Here is a 20075-nt window from a genome sequence, read left to right on the forward strand (position 1 = left end):
TCCCTCTCTACTCTCTCTGTAAAACCACAGATCATCATTGCCTGGTCTCTCCTGCGCCGATTACCCGGTGGTTCACCTAACCTGGAACTTTGCTGGGTTCTCTCCGCCTTTCTAATCTCCATCTGCCCCTCTTCGTCTTGATGAGTGCGACGTATAGCGACTCCTCTCTCTCGCGCGAAGCCCAGAGGTTCGTTCTGCCCGCCTCTTTTGACAGGGTCGCAACTCTTACGCTGTGGTCCAGGGCATCCCACTGACAATGTTGAACACCAGTTCTGACTTTGACTTGACCATTCGTCAGCAGCCCAATCGGGCCCGCGTGGCGGGGGGCAAGGAGAAAGGTACGTGAAGCTCGCTGGATCTGGCAGGCACGGATGGTTAATAGCTTGCAGAGCGCAAGCCGATCGATCCGCCTCCGATCGTTCAGCTCCGGGTGCGAGAGGAGGGCACCTACCTCGCACAGTAAGTAGTGACCATCTACTATGGGGGGAGCTGGCTAACTCGCCACAGACATTACCTGCAAAGTCCGTACTATTTCATGTGCTGCAGCTTGTACGATGCCACTGAAGATCATCCGGTGCCTGTAGCACCTTCGACCGCATTGGCAGGAACCCTGGTTTCGTCCCTTCACCGGCTGAAGGATGTGGACAACAGTGGTGAGTACTGTTCCCGGAGTGAGAGAGCTTCGCTGACCTCCGCAGATGGGGGGTTCTTCGTCTTTGGCGACCTCTCGGTGAAGATTGAGGGCGACTTTCGCCTCAAGTTCACCTTGTTCGAGATGCGCAAGTGAGTTGCACGGTCGGGAACGGGGCTCAGACGCAAGCTAACTAAGAGCCAGATCGCAAGTGACCTACTTGAAGACCATCATTTCCGAACGGTTCACAGGTAAGATCACTTCAGAAAAGAGTTGCGCAATGGGAGCTGACCAGGCTTGCAGTGTCTCCACCAAAGAGTTTCCCTGGAATGATGGAGTCAACCTTCCTTTCCCGCTCATTTGCGGACCAGGGAGTCAAACTACGCATTCGCAAGGAGCCTAGGACTATGATGTACGTGGAAGGCCCTGTTGACAAATTGAGGTAGCTGACAGCCCTCCAGGAAACGGTCGGCTCCACGACCGGATGAGTTCCATCAAAGTATCCCTCCTCGATCGCCGGAGCGTCAGGCAGTGCCAATTCCTCCTACCACTGGCTATGGGGGCTATCCGGCGGCAGCCCGCGACTACACGTACTACGGTGCGCCTCCAGTCAAGCGCCATCGCACCTCGGTCGACTATGGCAGGCAGGGCATCTACGACGCAGATGGTCGGATGGCTCGCCAGATGGATGCGTACGGCCAGCCCGCAACTGCCATCTACGCTGGTCAACCAGGAACTTATCCCACGCAAGCCATGCCGTCTTACGCAGGGCAGGTGGGTGGGGTGGGCCAGGTGGGCCAGGTGGTGCCTGACTACGGGGTTCGTATGACAAGCTCGTTAGATCTTGCCATTCACTAACGTTTCCCAGATGTACTCGAATATGCAACCGTCAGCCCCAATGACCCAGATCCCCGATCCTTCCGGCCAAAGCCGATCCAGCCAGCAGGCCGCTGTGGGACAACTGATGGCGATGAACCAGCCTGGCACTCCTGTACGACACCCCTCTGCGAACCAGTGAGTACCCAGCTAAAAGGTGGTCTTTGAGATAGACTCCGGATTCGACTGGAGCGATGATGGCTCAGGGATACGCCCGGACCGGATACCCTCCCGCTAGCTCTACTATTCTTCCTCCGTTGCAGCGCAATCGCGACTTACAAGGGAATGGATCTCGAGGCTATTTTGAGCAGCCTCAAGAAGCGACCACCCCTATTCTTCCCTCTCAAATGGTCGATCGATTTGGCTCCGTGGCCGGTCCCGCAGCCTTTGATCCCGACTCTGCGAATGGAACGCCTCAATGATTGATTGGTTTGAGGCCTGGCTTTTGTTTTTAGAGTGTTTTATTATGGTTTTATGGTTTGTTACAGGCGCTGGCGGATATAAAAGGGGAGGTTTTTTCTTTGGGTAGGAATGAGTGCTCTATTCTTAAGCCCTTCTTGTATATACCTCTTTCTTTACAACCCTTCCAAGTGCTGGGTCTCCTTTTAATTGACGAAGTATGAGGAGGGAATGCAATGGCTTATTTTTACACTGGGTCGCTCTTTCCGTATTCTTTCTTCTCTCGCTCTTTCTCTTGCTCTTTATCTCGCTCTTTCTCTGCGTTTGTTTACCTTGCTTTCCTTTTCATCTTCCTCTTCTCTTCACCTTTCCACCTCAACCAACTCTTATTTTGATACCATGAATCCCAGCCTTGAGACTGTGATACGTGATATCAAGTTTCTAATATCTCTGCTTCTGGTTATTCTGATCTTGGGCCTTGAAATCCTCCATCAGATCATTGATACTGTGGCTCTCCACTTCAATCATGGACTACGCACCCGTCAGCGCAAGTCCATTCAGTAACCTGGACATCTGGTGTAACTGGACTGGGAACCCCAACGATGCAGTGGACGTCTCCATCGCCCTTGAGGTAAGCTATGGCCACTGACCCCAAGGAATCAAGTGAGCAGGTCACTAATCACTTCTGTCTCAGGTCTGGTGTACCCCAGACATCCGCCTACCAGTCTTCAACATCCACTCCCCCTACATGGTGGGAGGACCAACGTTCGGGATACTCCCAAAGAACAACCCAAAAAGCCACAACAAGCACACCGATGCCGATAGCACGCAGCCCTTCGAAGAACGCCCAGTGACACCCACCCGTCCAAGCAAGAAAGCAGCAACGAAGCATGACGCCCTCTTCGAAGGAGACAGCGACCCCTCCTCAGACGCAGAAAGCATCATCATCAACCCCGAATCACCAGAAGAACAACTCATCCACCCCGTCGACATCTCAGTCCTCTACACCCAAGCAAATGTGAGCCTCTCGGAATTCTCACCTCCGTCAAAGTCGCCAAACCCTCGCAAGCGCACTGCCAAGGCAGCTTCCCTTCCTGATTCCATTCCGGACTCCGATAGAGGTAGTCAATATGATGCTGATGGACTCACTGTTACTTCGGTCAAGCCGATGCTGGCGCCGCTGGAGCCTTTGGCTAAGGTGCCCAGTAACAACAGCTACAATAGTTGCGTCTCGCATCGTTCTCTGCCTATTCGCATTACCCGTCCGGCTAGTTTGGATGAGACTGATATCCTGCCTGAGAATGTTCCGTTGCCTTCTGATTCGGCCCCGGTTTCTGCGGCAGAGTATCGTCGGTATGAGCCTAGTGGTAAGTTTTGCAAAAGGGTTTTGCTTGGAGGGGCGCCTGAAGAAGATGCACACGAGGATGAGGATGAGGAAGCGAAGGGCCTCTTTGATGCGTGGGCCTCTCTTGGGACTCATGACAAGGGTTATTCGAAGTGCACTCCACAAACCGATGAGAAAGAGCAGCAAAACCTAGATGCCTTCTCCACCACTGTTTCACCCGGAAACTCTTCACGTTTTGGGGGTGGGAAGCAAGACAGCCTTTTTGCTTACGAGTCCGATAGTTCATCCAGCATTCACGACGATGAGGATATCTACGGGGTCCCTTTGGCACGACTGTTCACTCCACGACATTCACCCGCGCCTGACTCCAACGCAGGTGCCCAGCTCATCATAATAGAGGATACCCTTTACGTGCAAACCTCCCCCACAATCTTGCCCGCCACATACCAGTTGTCAATCAGCGTTTCCATCCAAGTGAAGCAAGGTTCAAAGGATTGGTGGGAGCTCGCTCTTGCTGGACTTCCTCGACTGCGTCCCGATGAGTATGGTTACCTGTACTTCCTAACACCCCGCGGCCAGGGAATGGAGTTCCGCACCACGGTTTTCAAGCGAAGCAAGGTCGTTGACAACTGCCTGATCGCCCAGTTCTTAGTGTCACCGAGGTTCGTCATTCCCTTTCGGACTTGCGACGCCCAGTTCTACGGTTTTCTCAAGGACTTCAAAGTCAACCAGCTCATCCAGTTTGAAGTGAAGGAGGACGATAATGATCCATTGTGCTATGTCGTCAAATACCGTGCCCTGTGCTCCATTGAATTGATTCAACGCGACTTTTGGGCGGAGAAGTGCAGCTTCTATCTCTATGTGCATGGTGGCCCAGACGGCGAATACACAAGCCACCTCCAGTCAAATGCAACTGGCTTCCAGACTATCAAGTTAGATCCGCGCCCCAATACCGGATTCAACAATTCTCAAGTCCTAATAACATGCTCCCGTTCAAACCTGAGCATGTTTGTGCTGGCGTGGGAAGTCAGATTGCCGTACCACGCAGCTGTCAGCTGGATGCCACAGATCAAGACTACCTCGGAAGTCAGCGAGGCAGAGATGAAACTCCGACTCGAATATGCCCAGGCTGAGCCTGAGAGCGATGAGGTTGTGGAGGCCAAGACGGTTGAGGTCCAGAAGGGTGTGCCTCAGCGCGAGTCTGTGGTTACATTTGTGGAACCCAACAAGCCGCATCGTGCTGTGCAGGGCTTGTGGACTCTATGGGCTATCGTCTCGTTTTTGTTCCAGCTGATCACCATTCTGGCGTCTTTCACCATTATCTACTCGTGTACCTGGCGAAACGGTGCTGGCTTCCTGTCCCAACTCAATGGCGACTTCTCCCTAGTCTGTCCACACCTCGTGTCGGTCAATGACATGCCGGTTGTTACAGTGAATTTCACTGAGGAATGGCCAGTGACGGAAACTTTCCAGCTGGAAGATTTCGAGCCAGAGCCAGTTGAGTCAGAGACAGTTCAGCCAGAGACAGTCCAGCCAGAGACAGTTCAGCCAGAGACAGTTCAGCCAGAGACAGTTCAGCCAGAGACAGTCCAGCCAGAGCCGGTTCAGTCAAAGATTCAGCCCGCTATCTTCACCCCATTGTCCCTGCGTGACCGCATCGACTATCTCCTCGGATGGAGGGGACCGATTGAGAAGAACTGAGAGTTTCCCAATGGAGGACAACTAATAGCATCATTATCATGGAAGGGACCAAACCAACGAAATCAGAGCAGAAGCAGATACAAACAATGCAACTGATATCTATCCTCAGATACTCCTACGTAGGCATTCACAAACACATCATATACCCTTCTCCCCAGCCAAATATCCCAAAATCAACTCAACAGCCCACCTAAGCACCCTCTCCATCCCCTCCTCTCCACACCCCGGCGCAACCTCAACCCCAACATCCCTCCTAATCCTCCTCCCATCCCCGACCCTCCTAACAAGATCAACACGATCATCCACATTCCCGCTTCCACCCTCCTTCTCATCCGCAATAAGCAACCAAGAATGATCCTCCACATACCGCGGCCAAACAATATCATCCACATACCCAGGCGGATCCGTCCAAAAGTTCTGCGGGGGACGATCATCTTCGGCTTCGAGGTCGACATCACCGGATTCGTTATTCGTAGTGTTGGTATTGGTGGCGTCAGATACATCAGGCGCAGGCCCAATAGTCACATACCCACTCCTCCCCTCCCGCCTCGCTTTAACGAGCTCATACGACGCCGGTAGGAAAAGGTGTAAGTTTATAGCGTCGTGTACTGGACGGAGGATATGTTGCTTCTTCTTCTGCGCCTCGTTTGTAGATGTATCAACCGGCGGACTAAACAGCAAAAACCCCTCCAGGAACGCAACTGTCTGCACCATCCCTTGCTCTGACGAGGACAAGGAGGATAAAGATCTCTCGACCATATCCCTCAATTCACGGACTACCCCATCTGGAACCCCGCTATCCGCTTTATCATTCTGGTCTTCTTTACTGCGCAGGCGGGGTGGTAGTGTTCCATTTTGCCGGACGTAGGTGAGTGCTTTTGAGAGGAAGGGGATGTCGATTGCTGAGGCTGTGTCCCAGTCTTGGATTTGTTTGCCCGATGGGAGGGTTACTGTTGGGATTCTGGGATTGTGAGAGTTGGTTTGGTTTGGTTGTTGATTGGGGATTGTATGGAAGTGGGACAGGGACAGGGGGTGGGGGAGGGAATGTGGTACGTACTGATCATCCGGGAAATAGAAATCATCTTCGTGGATTATAAAGGTGTTTAGGTGGGTATTGGCATTGGCATTGGCATTGCCGTGGGCCAGATTCACCCCGCAGAAGATGCGTTGGAGGAGGCGGGCGAGAGTTGTTTTGCCGCTGCTTGATGGGCCGGATATTCCGATTATGGTTGCCTTTTGGGGCGATTCTTGGGACATTGTATCTCTTTCTGTGTCTGGAGGGGAAGGGAGTGAGGTTAAAGAATCGTCGAGATCGTCGAGAGCTTGGAGGGGGGGTTTGGTGCCTATCTGCCTATCTTTTTATCTTATCGTTGATGGTTCACGTGCGAAGTATAAGAATGCGTTGATATTGAAGCAATGAATCAATGCATTCTTTGATACTTTCTTTGTTCTATTTCTTGGATAAAGCAATTGTAGCAGCTGCATGGGTGTATTGTGTATTGAAAACCAAATCCTCAACTCCTCGCTATTTCGCAAAAATGATGCACTGGGCCTCGAAATATATCACGGTCCGAACAACGAAACACGTCTATCGCCATTGCTATCCCCACTCTCAATCTTAGGAGAAGGAGAAGGTGAACGATCACCAGCGTTATCCAAGACCTGCACATGCTCTGCAAACCCAATACGAGGTCGTTTAGGCAGGGGAACCTCAACAGGCGGCACATCTCCACCCGCTCCAATATCAGAACCTACATCAGCACCAACATCCCCCTCCAAAACCTCCAAATGCCGTCGTTTAGACGGACTACGAACCGCCACCCCCTCATCATCAGGAATAGGCAAGCGATGAGCATCAAAGAAACCAGTCTGGTACTCAAGCCGCGCAATATCCTCGGCCCCCTCCTCCCCCATGACCAGAAACGGCTCATTCTGAATAATATCAGCCATAGCCGAATCATCCAACAAACTCCTCTCAGCAAGCTGCATCTCGGACTCGGACATCTCCTTCCTGCGCCTGAGCATGCGGTCTTCAAGCGTGTCCCTTAACACAAGAGTCTCCACATAAACAGGACGCGTCTGGCCGATACGATGGGCACGCTTGATCGCCTGGCTTTCGACGTTCGGTTGCCAGATTGGGTTGACGATGAAGACGCGCGATGCTTGGGCGATGTGTAGACCGTGCGAGGCTTGGCGGAGGTCCATTAGGAGGACGCGGACTTCTTCGGATTCGCGGAAGAGTTTGAGGTAGCTTGTTCGCAGTTCGGGTTTTAGTGTGCTGGCGTAGATGCGGTAGTCTATTGCTGTTATTTCTAGGCCCTCAGCTATCCAGAAGGCTGTGTTGGGATTGTCGTAGAATATTATCGTTTTTTCAGTTTTGTGCACTTTTTGTACTTCGTCTAGGAGGTAGCGGAGTTTCGAGGAGGATACTCCGACTAATTTGGTTTTCTTGAGAGGGGATGTCTCGGGTAGAGAGTGGAATTTGTTTTGCGTGAATGTTTTCTTGGGAGATTTGTTGCTTTGCGGTTTCGCGCTGTGAACTAGTTGGCTTGGTGCTGGTGCTGGTTTGGCTGACTCTGGGGCACCTCTGGGTGCGGGTTGCTGATCACGCTCGGTGAGTTCTCGACGGACTTTGATACCGGCGCCTGGTAGGCCCTCGGCTGGATCACGGGAGCGGAGATGCTTCGTGACGTATTGCTGGGCGTGGCGGGCTTGAGTGATTCCAAGGAGGAGTGGCTCGTGGTCGGAATTCGCCGAGTCAAGAGCCCAGAGACTGCGAGCGTGCTCTGGAAAATCTTGCACGAAGACACCGAGCTCGTGGTATTTTTTGAATCCATGCCAGTTGGGGGAATTGATTGCTTTCTCTGCGATGCAGATTCCTTGGGTCAATTGGTTGATATCCGCTGGAGTCATCTTGTCACGGTTCTTCTCCATGTATCTGAGGGCATGCTCGACTGTATCCTGAACATCGCTAGAACCGGCCCACCAAAAACCAGCCTGACGCAGATTGTTGATCACTTGGTTCAGATGTTTTCGATTCTCCTTGCCGAACATGTAATCTGGTCCTTGTCTCTCGGATGTGATCGCGTTGACCGCGAGACCAAAGAGGAACATATTGATGGATAGTTTATCGTGGAAGGTTGGTTCCAAGTAGACCACCTTGTTGTAGAGCTTAGGCAGAGTGATTTCCCGATTCACCTTGTCGAGCTGGTGCCGCACCACTAAACTCTGCAGAGTCGCACGTAGAGATGGCGACTTCCGGCGCTGTCCATCCGAGCCCAAGGGTTTGATGTATCTTGTCCAATCTGCAGGGTCATCGGCACGGGAATTAGACCAAGGTTTGAGATCAAGGAACTCGATAACAATGCGACGCATCCGATCCAAATCTTTCAACTCATTGTCGACTGCATTACCTGTCTTCTTGCGACTTTTCAAGACCGCAGCAGTAATCTCCTCGGGTGATTCCGTATCACTGGTATTCGCTTCCTGTGAGGCAAGACTCACCTCCACTCCATAGAGTCCAGTGGAAGGTGTTCCGGAGATGATCCAGCGGCGTTCAAAGTGGAGCTGTTTCAGCATATGGATCATATTTGACCCGTGTCCGGCAACATTGTGTCCTTCATCGACGATGACACGCAACCAGTGGAGCTTGAGCAGGGTTGAATCGACTTGGACTGGTGATACATATTTCATGCGACGTTTGTGAACTGGTTCTCCGACCTCTCTTTCGAAGCGAGGTTTGGAAAAGAGGATAATATCAAGGTTCTGGAGTTCCTCGACTGAAGGTGTGAGGTCTGAGGCTTGTCGTAGAATTAGCACTTTTAGTCCTACAGTATGAGTGGCAATCTCCCGCTCCCAGTGATCAACCAAGTTGGGTGGAACAACAATGATAGTGCCGGAACAAAGTAGAATGCGCTGCGCCGGCGGCCGGGGATAAGAAGAACTGTTGCGGCCTTGGTATCGAGTCTGATGGGGTGGGATCTCGTAGGAACCACAGTGATCTTTACACGCCTTGATGCATCGATCATAGTGTTCCCCTTGAACAGATAAACTCTCAAAAAATGACCTCCAGGGCACTGACAACCGGCCGGCAGTTGCAGCCGCCATTTCCATCAGGGAACCAGTCACGTTCCTCGTCGGCTGGATATCAGTCGCTTGATACTTGATAGGAATCTGAGGAAAATGGCCACGGGTAGCCAAGATAACAGCAAGACTGATCAAAGTCTTACCACAGCCCATAGTCTCTGCAAGGATTCCTAGTATAAAGTCAGTATATACAGAATTGAGGACAAACCAAGAACGACACGGAAGACAGAACCCACCTCCACAAGCCTCAGAATACAATCTCTTCTCCTTGACAATACTCCCATCCTCCTTATCATAATAAAATTCCAACCCAGTAGGACCCTTCCAAGCCTGCAATCTAGGGTCAAGAACCATAGCAGGCTGCGCCTCACGCTGGACCATCGCAGCAGCCGACCTACGCTGATAAGGATAAAGGGCAGTCTTAAGACCTAGAATCGCATCCTCACCCTCCAACAAATCTTCCATAGCCTGGCGAGCATGCGGGTCTCGCATGATGTCCACCTGCGGGTTTGGATTCTGCAGAGTATTGAAGATGTACCAGAGGGATTCATCCTCGGCGCTATCAGATGGATTGGGAACTGGGCTGGGGGCACTGGAGATGCCATTCCATGCTGCCGGGGTGGTATCGATCTTGGACATAATCGTTTTAAGTGCGGCTCTAAGTTTGTTGCTCGAGCGCGGGATTGACCCGCGCTTGGCGTCATCTGGCAGGATGAAGATTTGGGTGTTTTCATTGAGGGATTTGGTCTGGATCCAGTTGTGCTTTTGTAGGAGGACTATCTCTGACGCGGGGTAGGTATTCTCCGTTGTTGATTTACATAGGACTCCAACTGGGATGTACGAATCGGGAATTTCTGTGTTATTGTGAGCGGCTGTTTGCTCTTGACGCGGGCTGATATTTTTCGGCGGATCCACGGGGCCCGGTCGAGCTGGGCTGGATGGTGTTAGGGACAATCGCGGGAGTCCCGATGGTGGATGCGCCATGCACCTTGGAGCTGTGGCATGCATAGCCCCGCTGGAGAGGAATGGTATCGACTCTATCGAGGGAATGATCGGAGACATGATGACGGAGAAATAAATTGGAGATGATGGCAGAACCGTCACCGCCTTGGATCTGGGGGTGGAGAAGTGGATCGAGAGGCTCAAGCTTGACTCCTTACGTCTTGGCCTCATTCCACCTTTCCCTCTCTTGTTTGCTCATTGTTCACTACTAGCAAGAACTTCAGTTATTCTACACACTTACAAACTCAATGGGACACAGTGACTTTTGAATCCATCCTCAATTACAATGATCTAAGTTATCTATCACAATGCAACATTACAATCTATCAAGTACGCGCTCACTGAGTCAAAAAGTCTTCAATCTCAAAGCCCATGCGCCGAAGAACCTTATCCTCCAAATCCCTCCCAATAACCTTCCTCAACACAACAGTCCGCGCATCCTGCAACCGCACCTCAACAGCCCCCATGCGATCAAGTTCCTCCTTCCCACACTCACGCACATAGACCGTGATATCAGGCCCAACACACGCCCGCCACAGTGACGCCATCCACTGCCAGTGATCCAGCGGCGCATAGGAATCGCCAATAGGCGTGGAGCACGCGAAGGCATCTGCTGTCGTGAGCTGGTAGCGTGGCACCAACGCGATAGGCACGGAGTAATGGCTCCCTGTTGTAGCGGCTGACACGACGCTGCCCTCTGAGCCGTGGTCGCTGGATTGGGCGGGCGAGTTGATTTGCAGATTTGCAGTCTTCGGGATGAGAGCTCTAGGTGAGACGTTTGGACCGGATTCCTCGTCTGTGGTTATTGAGTGAGCGTCGACGGAACCCGCTCTTGAGACGGATTTAACGAAGCCGACTACTTCGTCCGAGATGCGATGCCAGGCGGAAATTGTGTTGAGGTAGTCGACTGTTGCGTCGCCCATTTGGCCTTGGCCTTGGTTTGCGTCGGCGGCGGTTGGGCGCGGTGCTTTTATCTCTGGACCGTCGAAGGCGCGGACGTGGTACTTAGATTCCTTTTTTAGAAGGATTTCTAGGTACTCGACAGCTGATTGGACGAGGTTTGGGTCTTGGCCGTCGATGGCAATGACGGGGCCGCGGGCTGGTGGGATGCCTTCGCGGAAGGAGGGGACCAGGGGTGGGGAGATTTTGGCGAGGACTTTGATCTTATTCAGGAAGGGGATTGTCATGACTGTAGCTTCGACGCTGGTGTCTTCTAATGGGAAGGGCGTCATTGGGGCCATGATTGGGGTTGTCGCGGTTTGGAGTGGTGGGAGTTTCAGACTTGGGTCTGGGTGTGGTGTGCCTGGGATGCTACTATATTGGCGTTGTGGTTGAAGCATGGGGAGGTGACGTGGTGCCATGTCTGGCCGAGCACTCCATGGGGTCATTGGAGCCTCGGGGCTCCGGTCTCGGTAGGAGTGTAAGCTTGGCTTGAACGGTGCGTGTGCTGGGGGATGGGCGTGGGCATGGGATATCCGGCGGCGCTTGTTGTCTGAGGAGCAGCCACCGTTCTCTTCCCATTGCCTCGGGCGAGACCGTGAGTCAGTTTGGTCCATCTTGACGCTTTTTTGCACTGGATACGAGTCCTTTTCGCGGTTTCTTGGTATCGTATTAGGGTGTGGTGAAGCTGCTGAGAAGCTGCCTGATCTATATCCAGAGCCAGCGGTGGCACTACTCGGTGTGAATGGAGTCATGGGAGAAGCAGGTGCATTCATAAGGCGACCACCACATCGGTTACAGGTGGACGAGCCCGTTGGATTGTGACCAATCCCTGAAGCAGCATTGCGTGCATTACCATCCCGACCATACCGTCGAGGCTGGTACCGATAGTCGGGGTACTGCTGCTGATGACGAGCTTTTTCTTCCTAGGTCTTGTCAGCGTTTGCATCAAACAGAGAGGTGGCTGTCTTACCTCGGCAAGTGCCTTCCATTTACTCTTGTCATCTTCGGACAGAGACCGCCATTGCTCTCCAATGATTTTGGAGATCTCGGGATTTGCTAGACCAGGGTTATGAGCCACGACCATAGCCTGATAGTGCTGACGATACAGGATAAACGCTTTAACCACGTTAGCCATATTCACCAGGGTTCGACAGATCTGACCTGGCCTCTCAAGATCAAAAGAAACAATCGAAAAGGACTTGCCGCCAAGGTCTGAAGGCGCGGAGGATATCGACTTACCATTACGTGGCCGGGGGATTTTCGGATCCGGTTGGCAGAGGCAGAACTGCATAGCTCCCTCTTTCTGTGACTTGCCAGGGCTGGAGCTGCTGGCTGAGGATGACGATGATCGATCAGATCGGTCCCGGAGAGGCAACTCTTTAGTTGAGATCATCGGGCCCACGGGTTTGACAGGGCCATTAAGCACTGATAGATGCTGATGGGTCTGTGATACACCATTTGATCTGACATCAGTATATTGCACCGAATCCCCGACCGGCCCATCAGGATACCGGGCCATCGACTTGAGGTTGTCGTTCATGATTTTGTGATCGAGTAAGTTGCTCGGTCTTGGCAAAGAGACTTGAGCAGACTCATAGCGGAGAGCAACGGGATTGGGAAGCACTCGATCGTAAGACATTTAATAGATTTTGGGGGGGCCCTCTCAATGAAAGGGCTTTAAAAAATCTCAAAGAAGGCAACCAAAAGTATAAACGATGAAAGAGAAGGCTGAGATAATATGGTGGACAGGGCACGGTCAGAAATACAAGGGAGAAAGAGCGAAACAAAGAAGAGAATCAAATAAATAAATCCAGCGCAATCCACCCAGGGACAGACAAAGCGAAGTATATGGGCGTTTGGAGTCTTTGTTGGCTTATCCCCCAGAATCCCTGTTCGTGGCTTGTTCTTTGACAATAGCTCCAGAATGCAGTTGCTATTCTGACCGAGCCAACCGAGATATGCGATTGAAAAGAACCAAGTGAGTTAGGGTTATAATTTATTACTATTCACTTACCGACGGACTTACTACCTAACTAACTACTACCATTACTTCCATGAACCTATACTATACGTAGGTGTCATCCATGGATCTCAACAAATTGGCCTTGTAACCTTCAAAATTAGGGCGACGCTAGACTCATTGTTTTCTTTGTCTCCGGATGCGGCGAGCCGCTTGATCGGGCTGTTCATCACTTGGTGTGATTGGTCGGGGGTCATCGTAGGTTCCCCGTCACAAAGAAATGCGCAAACATGCGTGGTGGCAAACATGATTGATTTGATTATATTATATTATATTCGGTTTTATTTGTCTGAGTTTATTGATTATTTTATATCTTACTCTTTGTCTTGAACTTGATCTATTGTCAGGTGAGTACGAGTACATCCTCTGATCTCGCTGATCGGCTATCTTATCCGCTGTTACTTCAACAATACCACCTTTCCCCTGTCAACTTTTCAAGGTTCTTTTTACTCCTGTTGGACATACTACCGTATCCTTCCAAGAAGGTCCACTCTCTCTGGAACATGGCCATATCCGCATCAAGTATAGTCTTCGTTTGAACGGGTACGGGCTTACACTGTAGACCCCTTGTGAGACGTCATATTCACTTTCTTTTCTTTTTCCCCTTAGCTGTATTGTATGTATTTGTAAAGCCCTGACAATGTCTATGCAAACCCCCGGGTGTGGCGCGATGCATTCAACAATCCCCCAATACCAGAGTAAACTTCCGTAGCCAGAAGCCGGTGAGCCTCAGAACCCAAATGCATCTCGTTCCTGATACATGTCAGATGTCAGTCCCGGTCAGCACAAAACGGGATTTGAGGGATTTGACCATGTCAATCTCTGCCTCGAGGAAACATAGGAAACGTGGAAACATCACACTTACCAGAACAGATATCGATCAGGTTCTTCACACTGCTTCCCCTTTGACATCATGACCCGATAACCGCTTTCGACACACGGTTCCACGACATTCTCCCATCCTTGCTGGTTCTTCCCAAGCCCATTTTCCTCTTCAATGCCTGCCGCGTAGAGCTGCCAATCCCGAATCCGATCGACCATCCACCCATTCATATCAAATAGGTACACAGTCCCACCTTCCCACGCCGTCGCTGCCTCGCGCAGCTTCTTATTCCAATGCTCCACCGTCTGCACTGTATCCTTGTACATGGATCCAGCGGCTGATTCATCATAGCCGGGTAAGAAAGTCACATCGACCGCCTGCGTCAAGATGACTTTAAGCTGGGACTCCGAGTCCCAGGATCTAGCGAGAACATTAAGCTGCGCGATAATCGTCGCAATGCGTCGCTCCACGCTTTCCTTGGCTGTATCGTAGTCCTTGCCGATCAAACTCCAGATATCCCACACGCCAAATGAAACCACGAAAATGGTGTGTTCTTGGCGCGTGCGGATGTCTTCAGTGGTGAGTCCCGTCACGGCGCGCGACTCGGCTACTAGCCATTGGGCTAGCTGAGACTTGAAGTCTGCGAGACGTGTCTGGGACAGGCGGCCTAGAGGGTCGAGTTCTGAGTTGTCGACGACTGCGCCGACGTTTTTGCCTCGGAGGAGGGGATTGGCTGTCTGGGCTAGATTCTCTTGGTGGCAGGTAAACTGTAGAGAATCAGACATTCTATATTATTCATGGATGTCGCGTTCATTGCTCCCCAAGACGTGGGTTTTAGTCTTTCTTTTCTTACCATAGAACAGAGCCAGTCTGTCCATACTTTGCCCTGTGGCTCGTTTGTTTCATTGTCGCTCCATGAGTCTCCGAAGACTACTAGCCGCTGATCGAATGTGGCGGCCGCTTGGAATTGCCCGGATGCTAGAGGAATGATGTCAGGGAAGCGGCGGGATGTTAGAAACCAGGCCGTTGGTAGAATTGTGCATGCTGCAACTGCGGATAGTGCATAGAATCGGTTGAAAAGGCGGACCATCTTTGGACGAGACACCTAGGGCCAGCCAGAAATGTTGTCGTCTCGTGTCTCTTATATGTTGTAGATCTTGTGTCGGAGGTCAAAAGAAAGTCGCCACTACACCTCCGATGACAGATTGAAGACCTATACTTCCAAGAATCCGATATGCAATGCGACAAAACGTCCTATCCAGTTCAATCTCTGCGGAGAAAAGATGATCAAGCTTTGAAGAGGATCGTCCGGAGATTACGACGAGATGCTCCACTCGGAATCGGAGAGCCGGCAAATTCGGAGTGGGCGGGACCACAGAGATAGAGCAGATGTAGAGCAGATGTAGAATTCAATTGTGTACAGAGTAGTAGGAGAAACTAACCCTGCCCCTAATGTTGGACAGATGTGAATGTATGGCCGCGTGGCTAGGGCGAAGTAGATTGGACTAAGCTTTGAACGGGCAAATCATCGCGTGCGCTTGGCTTAATTTGACGTCTAAGCGTCTAGACGGGTGCCACTATGGCTTGTCATTCCGCTGGATAATGTCTGCTCTCTGCTTGACTGATTATTCTGGATAGAAAGTGGCGGTTTGAACCCTGGGCTGGACTCGCTGAAACTGAAACTACATTGGAATGTCTCGCATTGTCTGGCATTTGACCTGATCTTTTGTGGTTGACACTATGAATTATTGGTCCCGATCTGGCAATCTGTACGAGATTCCACTGCCAAGACGTTGTATAAGAATCAAAATGTGCTGCCCAGAATGGAGGTATGTGAATAACTCATGTTGGCCATTTCTATATCATCTGTACACTGAATACCCTGGAGAGGATAGAATTGCGATCTTAAAGAGGCAATAAATGACCAGATTTATGTTAATTAGAATTAACTTTGACGCTCAAAGCTCTTCGATCGTGAAGCTGTCCGAACAATGTAAGTCAATTTCAAGACCATGAACGGATGCCCAAGCTCAATATCTGTCGATGTCTCGGCTAGACACTGTCGTAGGCCGAAACACATATTCGTCCTGCTGGATAGCTCAGTCGGTCTCAGTCCGGTTCAAAAGTTATATAAAGGATCCAAAAGAGGAGAAATGGCGTTTCATTGAAGATCACTGTCAGTATCAAGCCGTGAAAAATGGTAATAGTTGGTAGTGCTTGGTAGTTCCAGATCTGTCGGTGGTGTTCGTATTGGGTGAGATCGAAATCAAATATGCTGCATTAAAGAGGCAATCATGGATTGTTCCACCCCTTTGACGATTGTTGCAATCAGAGAGTTGAAACGAGGAAAAAAGACCACCCATCGGGAGGGGTCACATGACCCATCACCTGACCAGCAAGCGACTCAAGCCCTATTCTCACGTGACTGGGCTTTCGCACGTGACACGCCCACAATCGCTCGCTAAAGCCGCCGAACTAAAAAAATCCACAATACAGATCCCTTCGACGACAACCTCATCCGTCGACAAACACCCGCGCTACCGTCTTGACCGCGCCGCCTCCGTCAAGATGAAGCTCAACATCTCCTACCCGGCCAATGGGTCGCAGAAAATCATCGAAGTCGACGATGAGCGCAAGCTCCGTCCCTTCATGGAGAAGCGCATGGGCACCGAAGTCAGCACTCCCCATCCCATTCCCCGACTCGTCGACCAACTTGAAAAAGGATACACGCACACGATGGAGAACAACAGGCTAATTGGGATTTATTTTCGAATAGGTTGCCGGCGATGCTCTCGGTGATGAGTTCAAGGGTTACCTCTTCAAGATTACCGGTGGTAACGACAAGCAGGGTACGCAACCTCTCCCTTGTTTCTAGGATCGGATTATTCGAGACTGGATGAACATCACAAGAATCAAAATGCTGACAATTTATTTACAGGTTTCCCTATGAAGCAGGGTGGTACGTACATGACCGCACAACACCTGGGGAAATAACAAAAAATTATCTTCCCCAGGAATAAACCAACCCACATAACGCATCATACTCATCGGTTCTCTACAGTTCTCCTGCCCACCCGTACCCGTCTGCTCCTCGCCGACGGCCACAGCTGCTACCGCCCCCGCCGCACCGGTGAGCGCAAGCGCAAGTCCGTCCGCGGTGCCATCACCGGCCAGGACCTTGCTGTCCTCGCTCTCTCCATCGTCAAGCAGGGCGAGGGCGAGCTCCCCGGCCTGACCGACACCGTTGTCCCCAAGCGTCTCGGCCCCAAGCGTGCCACCAAGATCCGTCGCTTCTTCGGTCTCGACAAGAAGGACGACGTCCGCAAGTTCGTCATCCGCCGTACCGTCACCAAGGAGGGCAAGAAGGACTACACCAAGGCCCCCAAGATCCAGCGTCTGGTTACTCCCCAGCGTCTCCAGCGCAAGCGCCAACGCGTTGCCATCAAGCGCCGCCGCGCTGAGGCTGCCCGCGATGCTGCGTAAGATTCCCCCCTTTCATCTATCGGGTATATCAGAAACTAACATCTACTAGCAACGACTACGCCAAGCTCCTTGCCAGCCGTGTCCACGAGGAGAAGGCCAAGCGTGACGAGCTCCGCAAGCGGAGGGCTTCCTCCATGCGGAAGTAAACTTCCAAACCCGCGGTTTTATGATTTCGTTCTGCGGCGATGGGGTTTAATGGAGGAGCTTCACGTCTCTGGGATGATTTGAGGGAGATTCACAAAAAATGAAGTCACTCTCAGGGGCGCGAAGGTGACATGTCTGATAAAAAGAAAAGGGACCAAAAAAAGAGACGGGGAACAGGTTTCAAAACGTACAAAGCAGGCGAATGATTGATACTCCCTTGTGTTTGGCTACGGTGATTTCGGGCCTCGGGAGTGGCGATGCAATATCTGTGTTGAACCTACCTTTTTTGACAACCCTTTTTTTTGAATGGAGTGCATGCAAATTTCAATACTGTTCTGTCAATTGGTCTTCTGCTCGACTTTGCTGTGCAAATGAGTAGATTGGATTCTGCGTAGTCTCCCGTATGGATGATGTATATTGGCCTTGGCATATCTTCTGTGTGCGAATCCACTTCACGAATGAAGAAGCTACCTACGGAGTACTTACATATGGTATACACTAGTTTACTAATAGACGCACTCTAATCCCCCCACATCAACTGTCATATTCATCGTCGTCATCAGTTGAGTCTTCACCTGGGGTTTTTTATACAAATCACGTGTCCCATCAAATCCTGACTTTTCAAGGCTATTATAGGCATACAGCAATTCAAAAGAGGTACACCATATTTATTTCAAGTGTAAACGACCATCGAGGTCTTTATGATCTGACCGAACCCCATAATAGCAAAGAGCCTGCACATAGCACAGACAAGTACGTACAACAGATGCAACATGCATTCGAACCCCAAGGACAACCAACCTCTGCTAGAAGAGACACAAAACCAACATTGAAAGCTGGCTCCTCCTTAAAGAAAAAAAGAAAGGGAAAAAGGAAAAACCATAGTAGACAATAATAAAACACTCGGGGACTAAAATCCTCGTTCGGCTAATAAAAAGGGTCATAAAAATCGTATTTTTTGTTTCCCGCTCACTCCACGGTCTAGTGCACATTCACTAGAAGCATTAAGCACCCGTGGACTGATCCTCCGTCCTGGTATTGATGGAATCATTCATTTCTGTCTCTTTGACTTGTGATTTACCCCACGGTGTGCGAGAACAGGAAGCTAACCGACTCGCCGTTGTGTGTACGCCGGCATGCCTCGGCCAATGTAGGGCTGATGTCGATGGTCTTAATCTTATCGCAGCGCTCCTGCTTGTCACCCAGGGGAACAGTGTTGCTCACAATGATGCTGAGAATAAAAGTTAGCTATGTATACTACTTGGTGACTTGAAGTGTGAACATACCGCTTGAGGCAGCTGCCGTTCAGGTTTTCGATAGCCTTTCCGGACAGGATACCGTGGACAACGATGGCGTTGACCTCGAGAGCGCCGTGCTGCATGACAGTGTCGGCAGCCTTGGCGAGCGTACCGCAGGTGTCGGCCATATCGTCAACGATGATGGCAACCTTGTCCTTGACGTTACCGACAAGGACCATGCGCGAGACCTCGTTGGGACGGGCACGTTCCTTGTGAATAAGAGCGAATTGCAGGTCCAGGCGATCGGCAATGGCAGTGGCACTAGAAGCAGCCTACATTAGTCCCCGTACTATCTCCGGTCTGTAGGTATCATGTTGAGAAGTACTCACCGCTTAGCACCGCCAGCATCGGGACTGACAATAACACAGTTGCTGACATCGAGGTTCTCACGAATCCACTTGAGCATACTGGGTTCGGCGTACAGGTTGTCCACGGGGACATTGAAGAAGCCCTGGATCTGGCTGGCGTGGAGATCCATGGTGATGACGTGGTTGCAGCCAGCGGTCTGGAGCATGTTGGCCATGAGCTTGGCGGTAATGGGAGCACGGCTCTTGTCCTTCTTATCTTGGCGGGCGTAGGGGAAGTTGGGGATGACGGCAGTGATGCGGCGGGCGGAGGCAGTCTTGCATGCGTTGATCATGATCAAAAGCTCCATGAGTCCGTCGTTGATGTCGTTGGGTTTTGTCGATTGGAGAATGAAGACTGCAGCATATCATCTATATGTGAGTCGGGGTTCTTCAGTCAAGGTGGGATGGGATGTCCGTACCATCTTCGTCTCGCACACTTTCACCGATTGTGACACTGGTCTCCTGGTTGGAGTATTGCAGGACCATAATCTTGGTCAACTCAATGCCGAGACTAATTTATCAAGATTAGCTGGTTGACGTTGGGTACACTTTCTGCAGGTTACATACCGATCAGCAACGAGGTTGGCAAGCTCCGGGTGACTGTTGCCAGTCAAGAGCTTGATGGAGTTGGTCGACATATTGCGGGATGGGTCTCTGAAACAGAGAGAGAAAGAGGTTCAGTTCAAGGAAGCACAAACACACTCTTCTCCGCGATGACCGTGTTCGGCTCAAAAAATCGTTTCCGCCTCTCGGCCCCGCATCACTTTTTGCAGTCCCGTGACGGGCTCACCGCCTGTGATTAAGCTGGTGTAGCAGAAGTACCCACAGCCTACTAATTTACCTGTGGAGGTATGGGAAAAAGGTATTTGCAAGTAGTCATTACAAAAAAAGAAATAAAAATGAAGCAATCTAAGTACAGACATAAAAGAGACCTCCGAAGAACAAGGCTGACCTGCACTTCAACCGAATCCTCTGGAG

The 20075-nt window shown here is 51.0% G+C and overlaps 8 protein-coding genes across 8 annotated transcripts; 3 read left to right on the plus strand and 5 right to left on the minus strand.

Annotated features, from left to right (window-relative positions):
* Window positions 1-256: 256 nt before the first annotated feature.
* On the plus strand, window positions 257-1929 carry vosA (the record flags this gene model as incomplete). Its single annotated transcript, XM_022632580.1, has 9 exons — window positions 257-338; window positions 390-459; window positions 508-653; window positions 699-783; window positions 836-882; window positions 935-1043; window positions 1093-1405; window positions 1500-1622; window positions 1681-1929. 9 exons carry the CDS (start codon window positions 257-259, stop codon window positions 1927-1929), a joined length of 1224 nt encoding a protein of 407 aa, XP_022487389.1.
* A 503-nt stretch (window positions 1930-2432) lies between these two features.
* Window positions 2433-4952, plus strand: PENARI_c011G10109 (uncharacterized protein; the record flags this gene model as incomplete). The annotated part of the gene is made up of 2 exons (XM_022632722.1): window positions 2433-2537; window positions 2601-4952. 2 exons carry the CDS (start codon window positions 2433-2435, stop codon window positions 4950-4952), a joined length of 2457 nt encoding a protein of 818 aa, XP_022487467.1.
* Window positions 4953-5205: 253 nt separating this feature from the next.
* On the minus strand, window positions 5206-6209 carry PENARI_c011G11381 (ribosylnicotinamide kinase; the record flags this gene model as incomplete). The annotated part of the gene is made up of 3 exons (XM_022632748.1): window positions 5206-5211; window positions 5259-5913; window positions 6010-6209. The coding sequence occupies 3 exons, from the start codon at window positions 6207-6209 to the stop codon at window positions 5206-5208; spliced, it is 861 nt and encodes a 286-aa protein (XP_022487575.1).
* A 306-nt stretch (window positions 6210-6515) lies between these two features.
* PENARI_c011G03992 (DEAD/DEAH box helicase) lies at window positions 6516-10100 on the minus strand (the record flags this gene model as incomplete). The annotated part of the gene is made up of 3 exons (XM_022632563.1): window positions 6516-9208; window positions 9275-9972; window positions 10027-10100. The coding sequence occupies 3 exons, from the start codon at window positions 10098-10100 to the stop codon at window positions 6516-6518; spliced, it is 3465 nt and encodes a 1154-aa protein (XP_022487451.1).
* Window positions 10101-10277: 177 nt separating this feature from the next.
* PENARI_c011G09585 (putative HMG box transcriptional regulator) lies at window positions 10278-12621 on the minus strand (the record flags this gene model as incomplete). Its single annotated transcript, XM_022632707.1, has 3 exons — window positions 10278-10284; window positions 10383-11905; window positions 11953-12621. The coding sequence occupies 3 exons, from the start codon at window positions 12619-12621 to the stop codon at window positions 10278-10280; spliced, it is 2199 nt and encodes a 732-aa protein (XP_022487431.1).
* Window positions 12622-13863: 1242 nt separating this feature from the next.
* PENARI_c011G03179 (uncharacterized protein) lies at window positions 13864-14915 on the minus strand (the record flags this gene model as incomplete). The annotated part of the gene is made up of 2 exons (XM_022632547.1): window positions 13864-14592; window positions 14679-14915. 2 exons carry the CDS (start codon window positions 14913-14915, stop codon window positions 13864-13866), a joined length of 966 nt encoding a protein of 321 aa, XP_022487465.1.
* A 1286-nt stretch (window positions 14916-16201) lies between these two features.
* PENARI_c011G08841 (40S ribosomal eS6 domain-containing protein) lies at window positions 16202-17454 on the plus strand (the record flags this gene model as incomplete). The annotated part of the gene is made up of 5 exons (XM_022632691.1): window positions 16202-16498; window positions 16602-16674; window positions 16764-16784; window positions 16887-17304; window positions 17358-17454. The coding sequence occupies 5 exons, from the start codon at window positions 16202-16204 to the stop codon at window positions 17452-17454; spliced, it is 906 nt and encodes a 301-aa protein (XP_022487423.1).
* A 1075-nt stretch (window positions 17455-18529) lies between these two features.
* On the minus strand, window positions 18530-19735 carry PENARI_c011G08374 (ribose-phosphate diphosphokinase; the record flags this gene model as incomplete). Its single annotated transcript, XM_022632675.1, has 5 exons — window positions 18530-18683; window positions 18739-19011; window positions 19080-19452; window positions 19517-19608; window positions 19665-19735. The coding sequence occupies 5 exons, from the start codon at window positions 19733-19735 to the stop codon at window positions 18530-18532; spliced, it is 963 nt and encodes a 320-aa protein (XP_022487534.1).
* Window positions 19736-20075: the final 340 nt, after the last annotated feature.

The sequence above is a fragment of the Penicillium arizonense genome (genome assembly GCF_001773325.1).
Source record: "Penicillium arizonense strain CBS 141311 chromosome Unknown PENARI_contig011, whole genome shotgun sequence".
Classification (NCBI taxonomy): Eukaryota; Fungi; Ascomycota; class Eurotiomycetes; order Eurotiales; family Aspergillaceae; genus Penicillium; species Penicillium arizonense.